At 44.0% G+C, this 15,328-nt stretch overlaps 1 protein-coding gene across 2 annotated transcripts in view; it reads left to right on the top strand.

The window, feature by feature from the left end:
* Positions 1-9,883: 9,883 nt before the first annotated feature.
* SYT9 (synaptotagmin 9) overlaps positions 9,884-15,328 on the top strand; it is a 212,123-nt gene continuing 206,678 nt past the window's right edge. The window contains exon 1 of one of the 2 annotated variants that reach the window (XM_040258470.1): positions 9,884-10,067. In XM_040258470.1, the coding sequence (XP_040114404.1) occupies positions 9,923-10,067 (145 nt within the window). In that variant the 5' untranslated portion in view covers positions 9,884-9,922. The remainder of the gene's footprint in view (positions 10,068-15,328) is intronic. The other variant, XM_040258469.1, reaches the window with a different exon arrangement.

Below are 15,328 nucleotides of genomic sequence, written 5' to 3'. Positions count from 1 at the left end.
ATTAATTAGGTTCCACCTCTGGGATCTGGGGATGGAGCCAGACTCCCTTAAAGCACCTGGCCAGGAGGAAGAAGGTGGCTACATGAAAAACGTTAGAGCTTTCCTAGAGATTCTAGATTCTGAGTAAACAAGCGACAGTCTATTATTGGAGATTATTACAGTGTCCAGACAGGAGATTGCAGTGGTTTTTATTAGAGTAATGGAGGAGGGAACAGATAGAAGAAAGCAGATTGGGATATATTCCACACTTAAAAGCAATAAAGTTTGCTGGTGGGTTGAATTAGGAAGAGAAGCATGGGGAAGCGATAAAGGGAATGATGCATTCATTACTTTATACCTGAGCATTTAAATGAATAATTAAAGGAGGCAGGTTGGGAAGGAACAGGTAAGGATGAAGTTACACCTTTAAATGGTTTCCAAGTTAGTTTCACATATGAGTTTAGAGATGAAAGGAAAATCGTCGATGGAGATCGGAACTTGAGAATCATAAGTATATGGAGAGAATTTAAAACCCTACCACCAAATGAAATGCCTTGAGGAAAAGTATAATAAGACAGTAGAGGTCCAAGAACCAAGCTCAGGCCAGGGAGAACAGCTGGAGGCCAGGAAAAAGAGGAGATGTCAGTAGAGAAGAATAAAATTGAGTAGCCTGGGGGAAAGAAAAGGAAGATAGACCTCAGAGTTCAGGGGATGGTTCCAGTCATTGTCCTCTAGCCTCTCCTGTCCTGATTCTTCCCTTCTCCCCTACTCCATCCCCAGATGTCTGTGTTTGACGATAACAACCATCTTCTGCATTTTAACGTGCATCTGCATTTGAAGTTTTATGTAATAGATTTAAGTGAGTTTCACTCCCAGTTGAGCCTAAAAAAGCACTGGAGATTGAAGGAAAATAGGAACATAATTGAGGAGAAAAAAACACTTTGGAAAACTTGTCTCCTTTTTCTTTCTTGAATAATATATTCAAAACATTTTCCTCATAACCCACAAAACAAGCATTGAATGTATCTTTTACTACCTGCAAATATTTTAAAATTTAAATGAATGAAGACTAACTCTTACTATTTTATTGAGGCAGTATCTTTAAAGCAGTAATTATTTTGCAGTTATTGAAGAGGAGGAAAACTTATGTCCAGTTAGAGGAAACTTTCTGCAAAATCTCAACTCTGGTGAGTTGCAGATAGAGAAGTTGAGGTCTCTCCATTGGAGGAAGGCAATTCTAATTCCTACACAAAAGGTTGAAGTGCAGAAGAGAAGTAGCAAAAGAATGCAGACCAGGAGATTAGTGGAGAGATCCAGACCACAGTGGGAGCTCCAATTTATTACTCAGGTGGGACTGGGTTAACAGAATAATAAGAGCACAGAGTGTTTTGCTTGTAGTTTATCATGTAATCACCTGGGCTTTAATCAGTTCTTTAGTAAGCTTATTTAATTTTTTTTTAATTTATTTATTTATTTTTAATTTTTACTTTACAATTCTGTATTGGTTTTGGCATAGATTGACATGAATCCACCACAGGTGTACATGCGTTCCCAAACATGAACCCCCCTCCCTCCCCCCTCCCCACAACATCTCTCTGGGTCATCCCCGCGCGTCAGCCCCAAGCGTGTCATATCCTGCATCAGACATAGACTGGCATTTCGATTCTTACATGTTATTATACATGTTTCAATGCCATTCTCTCAAATCATCACACCCTCTCCCTCTCCCTCTGAGTCCAAAAGTCCGTAGTAAGCTTATTTAATTTTAGAGTGTGGATTTGGTTTTCCTGTAGTTACCCAGAGGGATCATAAGAGGCTCTAAGAATGTATCTTACGTAGTCGCTAAGTCGAGTCTGGCTCTTTGCAACCCCATGGACTGTAACCTGCTAGACTCCTCTGTCCATGGGATTCTCCAGGTAAGAATACTGGAGTGGGTTGCCATTTTCTTCCCCAGTAGATCTTCCTGACCCAGGGATTGAATCCGTGTCTTTTGTATTGGCAGGTGGAGGATCCTTTACCATTGAGCCACGTGGGAAGCCAATAAGAATGTATATAAAATTTAAAAATCCTGCCAGGCAACTCTGAAATGAAATTCATTGGGAGCATACTGTGTGATAGTCAAATTTCAGTCTTGGGAATCTCCCTAACACAGATGTGAATCGTAATTCCATTACTTAATAGCTGTGTGACCTTGGGCAGGTGACTTGTGCCTCAGAGTTTGTGTTCCCATCTAAAAGTCACGATGATAATAACAGTGTCTATTTCAAGTGGTTAATTCAGTTAGACAATAAAGCACAGCAGACACTATGTACTGCAGAGCAACTACTCAATAAGTGTTGACTATAAATGGCCAGTCTGGAACGACCACACGGGACGTAATGCAGATTGATCAGACCCTATGCATCCTCATATGCAGGAAACAAAATGAAGGTGTAGGTCTGACTGCACCCGTCAGAGCTGGTGAAAGCACAGTGCCTGCGCTGCTCTTCTGGCCATTTGGGCCCTTCAGCTTTAGCACGTGGACCCTGTGCTCTCACCTGAACCCACTGTACCCACCTGCAGAGGAGGACGGGGCTCAGGAGTCACATAGCCCATCACTACTACTGATCAGCTGTGTGACCTTAGGAAGGCTACTTAATTTTGGTGTTTATGGTACCTCAGCTGAAAAGTAAAGATAGTTAATAACAATGCCTTTCTTATAGGCTTGTTATGCAGATTATATGAGCTACTCTCTTTAAAGCAGGGCTTTCCAGGTACACTAGTGGAAAAGAACCCTCTTGTCAGTTAAGGAGATGTAAGAGATGTGGGTTTGATCCCTGGATTGGGAAGATCCCCTGGAGGAGGGCATGGCAACCTACTCCAGTACTCTTGCCTGGAGAATCCCATGGATGGAGGAGCCTGGTTGGCCATGGTCCTTAGAGTCACAAATAAAAAACTGAAACGGCATAGCACATAGCATTTAGAGTATTTCTAGAGGTTCTGGCACATAGCATGAGCTAAAAATCTATAGTACAGATAATAGGAATATGATCATTGTAATAATTTTCAAATGGACCCCTAGAATGACAGAATCTACTTTGCTTCCTGAAAAAAGCTTTGCAGAATAGATTTATGGAAAGAAAATGAGAAGAAGAAAATTAGGAGCAGATAGATTCAAGATGGGAAAGAAAAGTCAAGAACATATAAGCAGTACTAAAAGGATGAAGTTTGGAATAATGAATGTAAGATAGAAGAATAAGAAAGCTTAATATGGAAATTTAATATTCAACCCTGAAATTGTATCCAAAAACTCTGCATTAAGTGATCCCCAATAGACATTTGAAAAAAAAATAGGCATTTGATTAATTGATTGGTTAAATATGACTAAGTACTAATCTCTAGCTGATAATCTGAAAGCTGGTTCTTTGGACAGATTGTTGTTGTTCTGTGCTCAGGCATGTCCAACTCTGCAACTCCATGGACTATGGCCTGCCAGGCTCCTCTGTCCGTAGAATTTTCCAGGCAAGAATACTAGAGCAGGTTGCTATTTCCTTCTCCAGGGGATCTTTCCAACCCAAGGATCGAACCTGTGTCTCTGAGTCTCCTGCATTGGCAGGCAGATTCTTTACCACTGCGCCACTTGGGAAGCCCCTGGGACAGAGAGAGGGCTGAGAAAAACATGTGGTCTCCATGATGCTCTTATCACCTTTTGTACAGATCTCTACTCATGAATTAGGCTAGAGGCAATAAAATGGATGCACGAGTGCGTGTGTGTATACTCAAGAGATTTTTGTCAAAACTGTTGCTAAGCAAAGATCATGAAGGGGATGCTGAAACTGTTCTTTAAGTGCTTAATACCTTCAGTTCAGTTCAGTTGCTCAGTCGTGTCCGACTCTTTGCGACCCCATGAATCGCAGCACGCCAGGCCTCCCTGTCCATCACCATCTCCTGGAGTTCACCCAGATTCACATTCATCGAGTCGGTGATGCCATCCAGCCACCTCATCCTCTGTCGTCCCCTTCTCCTCCTGCCCCCAATCCCTCACAGCATCAGAGTCTTTTCCAATGAGTCAACTCTTCCCATGAGGTGGCCAAAGTACTGGAGTTTCAGCTTTAGCATCATTCCTTCCAAAGAAATCCCAGGGCTGATCTCCTTCAGAATGGACTGGTTGGATCTCCTTGCAGTCCAAGGGGCTCTCAAGAGTCTTCTCCAACACCACAGTTTAAAAGCATTAGCTAAGGTATAAACATGCACATAAACATGCACACTGACCTTAATAAGCAGGCACCTGAGTGCAGGTCAGCCTACTCTACACCCATTTTCGGCACTGAGGAGGGAAGGAAGCTTACAGTGGAAGATAATGAAAGGTGTGGGTTATATGGAATCTTTTCTTCTGGCTCTTCTTCAGCTAAATGGACATTCCATGACCACTATGACACAATCTAGCCAATTTTGGACTCCATCATCTTCTCTTTTTCCTGCCCCCAGAGTCATTCTTAACAGTGTCCCAGACCTGTCCAGGGTGAACATCAGCCACTTTGAAAGGCAGCTCCAGGGATGCAAAGTGTATTTTTTTTTTAAGTTATTTGGTGAGGGAGGGTCCTAAGGTCCAAGTTTCTCTCAGCAAGAACAAATCTGACCTCTGCTCTCTCTGACCTCATTCTGAAAAGCTGAACAAATGGAGACCCGTGAGCATCTAAGAGTGGAGGGGTGCCAGGTCCTCTGACCCAGAACATCGCCTTCTGCTCCTTTCAGTATATCCTTTTATGGTGTATCTGTTAAATGTGTGCTCTTGTGCTCAGTTGCTCAGTCGTGTCTGACATCTTTTCGACCACATGGACTACAGCCCACCAGGCTCGTCTGTCCATGGGATTTCCCAGGCAAACATACTGGAGTAGGTTACCATTTCCTTCTCCAGGGACCTTCCCGACCCAGGGATCGAACCCAAGTCTACTGCGTTGTTGTGTATGCATGCTCAGTTGCTCAGTCACGTCCAACTCTTTGTGACCCCATAGACTGTAGCCTGCCAGGCTCCTTTGTCCGTGGGATTTTTCAAGCAAGAATACTGGGGTGGGTTGCCATGTCCTCTTCCAGGGAATCTTCCCAGCCCAGGGACTGAGTCTCCTGGGTCTCCTGCACTGGCAGGCAGATTCTTTACCACTCTCAGCTGGGAAGCTATTTTTTATATAGTAAAGCTAATAAAGTTCTACTTTATTTAAAGTCAAAGAAATTTGAATGATAACTTTGTTGTTGGCAACCATAAAACTGGGAAGGAACCCACACAGCCCAGGAAGGAAAAGTCAAGATAAAGGAGAACAACCTGCTTCTTGATGCAGTGGTAGCAGACCCATGGGCAAGGTGAAGTTACCCAACTCAAATTTCCTTTAATTTCAAGAAAAACTTCCCACAGATGGGGAAGGACCCAGCTCACAAGATATTGAAACCCAAGATGAGAGAGTGGTTGTTGTGGAATCCAAACTCAGTTCTAATCTCTTGGTCCAAGTGAATTATATTTCAGGCTCTAGAGCAGGTGTGAGGATGAATCCCTGTTTGGCATAATTAAGCAGGAGTTCTGTGAGTATTTGATGGGAGTGCTAATCTCTGGGAGAGAGAACACGGGCTCACTAAGAACAACATGCCCGCTGAATCTTATTTTCTTTTGCTAAAGGCAAGAAACGGAATCAAACAGAATGCCAATCAATAGGAAATTCTGCCATTAGGAGTCCCAAACCACTTCCCAAGTACAGAATCTAGATCTTAGGAGTAGGAGTGAGTATATGGTCTAAGAGCAGCATGAACATCTTATGGGACTTCTTTTTAAAATTATTTTTTACAGTTTTTTGGGGGAATAAAAATTAAAAAGTACATATTTGAAACCCAAGATATTGTGTTTCAGTATCTTCTGAGCTGGGTCCTTCCTCATCTGTGGTGTAAGTTTTTCTTGAGAGATTAAAGCAAATTTGAGTTGGGTAACTTCACCTTGCCCATGTATGTGTCTGCTATCACCGCATCAAGAAGCAGGTTGTTCTGCTTTATCTTGATTTTTCCTTCCTGGGCTGTGTGGGTTTAAAGGGTACATGATGATTTGACATACATATACATCTTGAAATGATTACCAAGATAAAGATGAAGTCAATTAACACATCCCATCACCTTGTAACTTTTTATTAAACTTTTGTGCTGAGAATGTTTAAGAGCTTCTCTCGGTAAATTTCAAGTATACAATATTGTATTATTACCTACAGTCACCTATGTACATTGGATCTTTGTAACTGAGAATTTGTACCCTTTGACCTACATCTCCCCACTGTACCTTCCCCTAACCCCTGGCCACCATCATTATACTCTGATTCTATAAGGATCATTTTTTTAGGTACCACATATACACTACCCAGTGTTTGTACTTCTCTGTCTGAATATTTCATTAAGTATAATGTCCTCCAGGTTTATCCATGTTGTTGCAAATAGTAGGATTTTCTTCTTTCTAAAGTTAAATAATATTCCATTGTGTATCAGTGTATATATATATATATACACACATTATGTGTGTGTGTATGTGTCCCACTTTCTCTATCCATTCGTGGGTATCTAGGTTGTTTCCTTGACGTGGATATTGTGAATATGCTGCTATGGAGATGTGAATGCAGATATTCCTTCATGATAATGATTTCATTTCCTTCAAATAAATAGCCAGAAGTGAGATAGCTGGATTACATGGTAATTCTATCTCTGATTTTTTGAGGAACATCCATAGTTGCTGTATCAATTTACATTCCCACCAACAGGGCACCTGGGTTCCTTTTATCCACATCCATTTCAACCACTATTCTGATACTGGAATGTCACTTCCACACATTTTGTTGATTAAAAGTCACAGGTCAGCCTAGATTCAAGGGGAAGGGAAACAGTCTCCACTTCTTGGTGGAAGGAGTGGTGAAGTCCCATTGCAAGGGGACGCGTGGAATGGGAGTGAGGGTTGTGGCTGTCCTCTGGAAACAATCTGCCAGCTTGTCCTTGGGAAAATTACTCAACCACTTGATTTTACTCTCTTTACCTGTAAAATAGGAACTAAAAACATCCATCACTTAGCAGTGTTGTAATAAATTCAGTACGTGTGTTTAGCACAACACTTCCAACAACAAAATCATATACTAATTGAGTCTGTACTGTGTGTTGGCAACTATTCCAAGCATTTTATGTAATCTTTATAATTACTCAGTGATACACATATTAGTTTTATCTGATGAAAAATCTAGGTACAAAAATGTTGAGTAACTTGTGTTGAGTTGTTTGCACAGTAACTAGTCTCTCTAAATCATGACTGTCTTACAGACATAAAGGGCAAATGTATGGACACCAAGGGAGGAGTGGGGCGGTGGGGGAAGAGATGAACTGGGAGATTGGGATGAACATATATACACTACTATGTGCAAAATAGAGGACTGATGAAAACCTACTTATGGAACAGGGAAACCTACTCGGTGTTCTGTGGTGGCCAAAATGGGAAGAAAATCCAAAAAAGAAGGAACATATGTATACTTATAAATGAATTGCTTTGCTGTACCGCAGAAGCACAACATTGTAAAGCAACTATACTGCAATAATTAATTTAAAAAATCATGACTCTTTTACTGTTTGCTGTATCTGAAGGACACAGGTTAGTTTTTTTGCTTTGAATTCTGTTGACAGTTGATGCTTTTGTTCGTGCCCTTTCTTTTGGCCCATGACTCCCCTCTGTCAGATTTTCCTCTTCTCTGATTGCTACTTTCAATCTCATCCTTGTCAAGCCACATTTTGAATGGTAAAGCTCTCTCCCATTTTTCCAGCTCTTCTTTCCTGGAAGAATCCATCCAATGTGGCAATTCAGTTTCTACCTTTTTATGGTTGATGGCCATCCTTTTATATGGTCGAAGACCCGCTCTCCTAAAACTCTGGGCAAATGTCATCAGGTGCTCACAGTGTATGACTTAGGTCAGTTTTTGGAATGCCTATAGCTTTCATTCTTTCTCATTCCATTGGCTGCAATCTTGTTGATTCATACCTAAAATATTTTTCGAGTTTGGATGTTCCTGGCAATCAGACAATGCCTTTGGCCTGATCTAGGCCCTTGGATATCTTGCATGGTTTATCAAAGTAGTTTCTTAACGGAACTTACTACTTTCGGTTCCTCTCTGACACAGTCACATCAGTGTTATTTTCCCACATGTTTTAATGCATGCTCCTCCTCACCATTACTACAGCAACTTTAGCATCCACACCCTCCCTCCTACGTTGCTAAGGACCCTCTTTTTAAAGACCAGTTTTTGCTCTACCTCCTCTGAGGGCTGACTCGCTCAGTGAATTTATTTTCCCTATTAATTTTCCTAAGGCAGAGTCTACTTGCCTTTTCACAACTCTCTGAAGTTAGCTTTACCTTTACAACCCTGCATTTTCTTTATTCTAATGTAAGGTCCTTGAGGCCCCAAGCACCATGTGCAGTAGTATTCTAAAGCTTGTCTATTAGGTGAACACTATGGCATCCTGAACTACCTTTCTGCACAGTTTGATTTGCTCTGAGATACTCTAGCAAGAGCACAGCCTTATGGCTGAGAGTATCAGTTGTACAGATTCTACTCTTCTTTAGAGTAGAACACTAGTGTTAAGTAAAGGCAAAGAAAAAGAAAGTCAAGATTACCCTGCCTCCCCATGTATGAACTTGGGCAGGTGCTAACTTCCTGAGTCTCAGGTTTGTCATTGGTAAAAATAAGCGTAATAGTTATGCAGACTTTGTTGGGCTATCAAGGGAATTAAATGAGATTATGTAGCTAAAGACTTGTCACACACACAGGAGCTCAGTATTCAAGGGAGTTAGATTCTATAGCTAAAAGACCTCTCTCTCTCTCTCTCTCTCTCTCACACACACACACACACACACACACACACACACACACACAGCTCAGTATCCCCTGGTTATTTCTAGGTTTATTGCCTGAAAGGTTGAAGAGGTTGGTGTATGAGAGGTGCCCTGTGTTCCCTTCCAAACTTCCCAGATTCTCTGATACTCTTCCTCAGTGGGTGCTGGAGAATCATTGGCAATCCTCAGATTTCCATTCAGTTGCTTAGAAAACCGACCAGGATCTTCGAAGCTGCAGCTAAGTCCCAGCGTCTTTCTCAGGAGCCATTTATTTCCCCTTATTTCTGATTTGAGAGCCTTCACCTTTTTGGATTCACCAAAGTGGTCCGAAAAGGTCCTGCGCTTAAGAAATCTCGCCTTTGTTGGTGAATCTCGGCCCCAAACCCCGCATTTGGGCGTCTAGCATCCTTAGGCCCATGGTTTATGCCCAGACGGCGGTTTTCAAGTTCAAAGCCGGGACTCCATTCTCCAGATGGGGCAGGTGTGGTTCACACTTAACCTTTTCGCGCAAAGCATCCAGGAACGTGCTTTGGACTCCCGCGGCGAGGGGCGATGGGAGAGGGTGTGGGTTTGCCTCGGGACGGCGCGCGCACTCGCTTACAAGCTCCAAACCTGGGCGCGGTCGCTCTGAGCACGAGGTCCCGAACCGAGTCCCGCGCTCCTCTAGGAGCCCGCGAGCGCCCCCGCCCCTCGCAGGCGCCCAGGCCGGGGCCGTCCGGATCCTACCCCGCGGCACGCACCCCTGACCCGCCCCGCCCCCCGGCGGCCGCGAGTGGCGGGCGGAGCGCTAGGAGAGAGGCGCGCTGGGCTGTGCGGCGCCGCCTCTCCTCGGTGCCGAGGGAGGGACGGAGGGGCCAGGCGGGAGAGAGAGAAAGCCCGACCGACCGGCTGGCCGAGAGCTGCATGCAACCGGTGGGAGGCCGGACCGACTGGGGCTGGGGCTCGGGCGGTTTCTCCGCGGATCCCTGGCGGCGATCGCGGACGGCCCGGAGGCGGCGGCTCTGAGCTGGCAGGCGGAGGGTTGTCTCCCGCGCCCGCCTGCCCTGCTCGGTCCGAGGATGCGGGGGGGCGATGCCCGGGGCCAGGGACGCGCTCTGTCACCAGGCGCTGCAGCTGCTGGCCGAGCTGTGTGCCCGCGGGGCCCTGGAGCACGACAGCTGCCAGGATTTCATCTACCACCTGCGGGACCGCACCAGACCCCGGCTCCGCGACCCAGGTGAGTGCCGCCGCCGCTGCCCGGCGCGACCCCAGGGCCCTGGGCTGGGAGTTGGGGCCGCGCCAGGGCCTGAAGCAGGGGAGCGAGGCGGACTGGAGGGAGGAGGGCGGGTGACCACCCAGCTAGGGGAGGGGACCGGGAACCAGCGCACCGTGGCCTGATGCTGGACCCGGGGGGGAACCCCGGCGGAGGCTGCTGCGTGGAGGCCGAGTCCGGGTGGGTTGTTGCGGGGTTGGAGGGACCACGCCCGTCACCTGCGCTCGGTCACCGGGGCTCCTGGGGACGGCTCCCGAGCTCGGAACCCCGCGCGCCACTTCCCCGGCTCTGCGCTCCGGGCGAGGAGAGGCCGCGGCGGCCTCGCGAGTCTAGGGAAGGGGGACGAGGCCAGAGGAAACTCTGGGAAGTTGGGAGTTGGGGACGGCCCCGGGCTGTGGCTGAATCCCACCTGGCGCCTCTCACCCTCCCCATGGAGCGTCTATTTCCTTTCCTCAGTCTGGGGTAAGAAGGGCGGGGCGGGAGCCGGCGCTGGGCCGGGGGCTGGGAGCTCCAGGTCCCGGGCAGCCGGGCCTGAACCCGTTCCCTCCAGGTCTCCGCGTGGAGGCGGCCTGGGCCTGGGCTCCCGGCTCGCCCAGCTCCCGCTGCCAGACACACGGAGGTCGAGGGGCTTGTAGGTGCACCTACTGTTATTCTTAATGAAAGTTTCGAAGCTCCTAACTTTGGAAAGTTCATTTATTTTGGCCTTTGACCAATTAAGGTTGGAAGAGGAAGTTTTAGTTGGAGCCGTTGGCTTTTCCCCAAGGGTCCTGGGTCTCTCGCATCTTCTCATCCACTGCCGGTTATTGGAAAACACATTCCAACTATTTACTTGAGATTCTTCTCACCTTGAGGAGTCATTTTCTCAAATAGTCTCTCGACCTCAGTACTAAAAAAAAAAAAGTATAATGTAGTTAGGTGTTAAAAATGGAATAAGAAAATGGTCCCTAATATTCCTGTGTATAAAATACTTGAAATGAGCTATTGGTGTGCAAATTATCTAGTATGAATTTTCCTCATTTTAAGCCAATCCATTACATAAAAATCCATTTACCCAAGGGTAAGTTAGAGAATTATTTGATTCATAAAGAAGTCTACCCTGAGCCTGACTTAAATAGCATTTCCTTAATAATATATCCAAGATAGGTCTGTGGGATGAAGAGAAGTTATCTATTAAAAGTTTATATCAGATTTTTTTCTACTCAAAGGCTTTAAAAAAAAAAAAAAAACAAGAAACAAAAAAATAGATTATTGTTTCCCTTGGCCTGTGCTTATATTAAGTGTATGGGATGGTCACTAATGTGTTACTTCAAAGTGGAGAATTAAGTCAAGAAAGGCTGTTGATTTCATATTATTTCCGCAGAGGTTTAATGCCCAGCTTTTGTGTGGCTCCTTGCTGGACTGAATGTGCTACCCAGACTGCAGACAGGAGATGACAGCACTTCATTCATGAAGAGGGTGCCTGGGATGATGTCCTCATTGCGGGAAAACTTCTTTCCTTAGCAGGAGAAACAAGGAAATTATCTTACTTGCTTCATCCAAAGCAAAGTGTTGAAACGTGTCGATTCTTTGCCTGTGCCTGTGCCGGGGGTCCCCGACGTTAGCACGCATAAGCAGTCCTCTGTGGGCTTACCAAAGATGGATGAGGCTTCTCGCTGAGTTGAATGTTTAACATGCCACACCTTTTTGTCTGAGTTTTGTGCCTCTGCTCCTTTTAATCTATAAGCTAGATCCCATGTTCTTAGGTTTTTTCCTCAGCCCCTGCACTCAGAAGCCCTTACAAAAGTCACGTCTGAGTCCTTGGCTGAGAAATAGCCAGTGATATAGAGTATGCCATACTATTCTTTGAGTTCCTGAAAGCACTGCCCTGTTACCTTAAACTAGGGTACAGCAGTTTTGAGGTAGCCTGGTAACCCTCTGGATCTTTGGTTTATGGTCAGGAAGTAGCCTGTTCATGAGGTAGGCTGGGGAGGGGGACTGTGAGCGCAAGATCAGAGGAACTGAGACTGAAGCCCCTATCCAAGGTACACCCTCTCTTCCAGGGCCTTTCAGCTCAGGCCAGAATCTCTCTTCACTCCCTACCTTTCTCTCTTTACCCACATTAATTCTTACATCAAATGCATTTATCTCCATCCCTTTAAAGCTGTTTGGTTGTCCAAGTCAAGAGTTCCTTTCATTTCTGAGCCTTAATGCTGAGTGGTTGGAGTAGCTGCACTGCCCAAAGCTGTGAATGGTACCTATGCTGCTGTGTAGTGGGAACCAGAGCAACTACGTACAGCAGCAGTGCTGGTACGTGGGTCCCTAGAGCAGGTCGTCTAAGTGCGTGACTTCCTTTTCTGTAAAGGAGCCCACTTGAATGCCATGTTTCAGCTTTTTCTGCCCATTGTCTGTCCCTGGCTACCTAGTGGTAATTAGGTTTTCTCAAGCTCAACTGAGGAACTTTGGCTTTGAAAGGAGAAAGGAGATATAATTCCCTGGGGATAGCAGAATGACACTGCATGTAGTATGTTTTTTCATTTTTCCAGAGGTGGGATAAGCCTGGGTCACAGACCAGTGGGCCATCAGAAAGGTTACTCTTTGCCCAGGTGACTGCAGTGCTCTGATGTGGGAGTACAACCCTAGTCTTCCCTAACTTGGTGTTAAGAGAGAATTTAGTGAAAATGTGATTTTTTTTTTTGGAAAAAAAAAAAAAGGGCTAAGTCATAAATTGAAACTTGAGTGCCTCATCCAGTCCTTCATCTGTACCAACTATGGAAAGTAAAGTGTGGGTCTTTAAGCTGAGGGTGAGCATTTTTCCATGAAGAGCAAATTAGAATCCTGTTAGGTGTCATTATGTTTTCATATATTGGCAATGCCAGGCATTAACTTGTGAATTTCAGCAAATAGCCTTCACAGCAGAGAGACGAGGAAGTGCAAAGGTCCTGAGATAGAAGTGTCCTTGATGTTATTTAAGGAATAGTTGAGTTCATGGGTAGCTGGCACAGAGCGAATAAGATAAAGAATGACAGGAAATACGATTAATGGTTAATGGAGGGGGAAGCTCATGTAGGATCTTCTAAACCATTATAACAGCTTTGGTTTTTACTCTGAATGAGAAGGGATTGAATAGAGAAGTGGCAACCCTTTGGCTGCTGTGTTGAGAAAATACTGTTGAAGATCGAGGGTAAAAGATAGGGAAATTTGCTAGCAGGCTATTCTAGTAATCCAGACAAAGGGGATAGTGGGCACAGTTTGAAGATACAGTGCTCAGATTTGTTGATGGAATGGATGTGAGAAGTGAAAGAAGAGGAGTTAAGGATGACACCAAGGCTTTTTGACCTAAGCAGCTCCATTTACTTGCAAGACTTTAGGAGGAGCAGAGTTGGAAGGAAAATAAGGAAGTTTTTATTTTATTAAAATTTTTTGTTTACTAAAGATTTTTTGTACCTATTATATATGCAATATCTTTTAGTTAGTTGCACAGTGACCTGAGGCATGAAAGTCTTCTTTGATGTTATCAACTGGTCAGTGCTCATATTTTGTAACCGAGGACTTCACTCTTATCTCCTCAAGAGGGCCAGTTGATTGTAGGAGAGCAGTTATTACTAAAAGGTCTTTTCTTGCATGGAATGAAAAGCTCTGTTTAACTTCCACTCATTGATCTTGATTATACTTACTTCAGTCAAAGAAGAATTCATCTCTTCTCCATTTGGCTGTTGGGGGTAGTGATTGTAACTTTTCTCATCCTGTTGTTTCCACATCTGGAAAAGAAAAGAGGATTGAATCAAGTCATTTCTAGGTTTTAACCATGTTTTATAATTTTCTTTGTAAGTCTGTTCTTCTGAAGGATGCCAAGCACATCTGTGCCAAGCACTTTATGTAGGTCATTTCATTTAATGCTCATAACATCTTCTAAGACCTTGCTGCTCAAAGTGTTCAGCTGTGTACCAGCAGCATCAGCAGCATCTGGGAGCTTGTTAGAAATGCAGACTTTCAGGCTCCCCTCCAGACCTACTGATGTAAATCTGTGTCTTAACAGGATCCTCAGGTAATTCATAGGCACATTAAAGTTTGAGAGTCATTGCTAAAAGAGATTGTATACGTGAATAAATTGAAGCGCAGAGAGCCAAACTAGCCCAGGGCCATGGGTTCCTTTGTAAGAAACAGAGAGTCAAGTCTAAGTCTGCGTAGCTTCTAGGTAAACACATCACATATTCTAAGTATCTGGGAGTTACTGTCAATGAAAATTTCCTAGGTTATTTTTTTCATTTAAATGTCTTATCTCTGTTCTGTTTTTCTATAATGGATTTAATCTCTAATTGTAAGTTAAGTTCTATGCAGTTATAAAGATTTTGTTTGCTCAGTATTTTTACTTGTACTTTTTAAAATTAAAGTGTAGTTGATTTACAGTGTTAAGTTAGTTTTAGGTGTATATCAAAGTAATTCAGTTTTATACACACACACACATCTTCTTTTCCAATTTTTTTCTATTTTAGTTATTATATTGATTATAGTTCCTTGGGCTATATAGTAGGTCCTTGTGTTTATTTATTTTTACATATAATAGTGTGTCTCTGTTCATCCCAACTCCTAATTTATTCCTCCCTCTTTAGTTAACATAAGTTTGTTTTCTGTGTGAGTCTGTGAGTCAGTTTCTGTTTTGTAAATAAGTTCATTTGTATCTTTTTAGAATTTCTAAAAAATAATTCCACATATAAGTGATATTTGTCTTATGTGTGATATCAGATCTTATGATGTTTGTCTTTCTGACTTACTTTACTTAGTGTAATATTCTCTAGGTCCCTCCATGTTGTGGCAAATGGCATTATTTCATTCTTTTTCCTGGCTGAGTAGTATTTCTGTCTCTGTGTGTGTGTGTGTGTGTGTGTGTGTGTACACCACATCTTCTTTATCCATTCATCTGTTGATGGACATCACTCAGTATCTTGGTCATGAATTCTTTCATTCATGATACTAGTTTTCCATTGATATTCCAGCTTTGTATTTCTAGGGTTTTTTTTTTTTTCTGGTGAACTTGAGAATGTTTGGGGGCTTCCCTGTTGGCTCAGAGGGTTAAGAATCTGCCTGCATTTAGACCCAGGTTCAGTCCCTGGGTTGGGAAGATCCCCTGGAAAAGGGAATGACTACCCACTCTAGGACTCTTGCCTGGAGAATTCCATGGACACAGGAGCCTGGTGGGCTACAGTCCATGGGGTCACAGAGTCGCACACAACTGAGCGACTAACACC

Source organism: Oryx dammah, unplaced genomic scaffold, assembly GCF_014754425.2.
Source record: "Oryx dammah isolate SB20612 unplaced genomic scaffold, SCBI_Odam_1.1 HiC_scaffold_17, whole genome shotgun sequence".
NCBI lineage: Eukaryota > Metazoa > Chordata > Mammalia > Artiodactyla > Bovidae > Oryx > Oryx dammah.
This window is presented reverse-complemented; position numbering and strand designations above follow the sequence as displayed.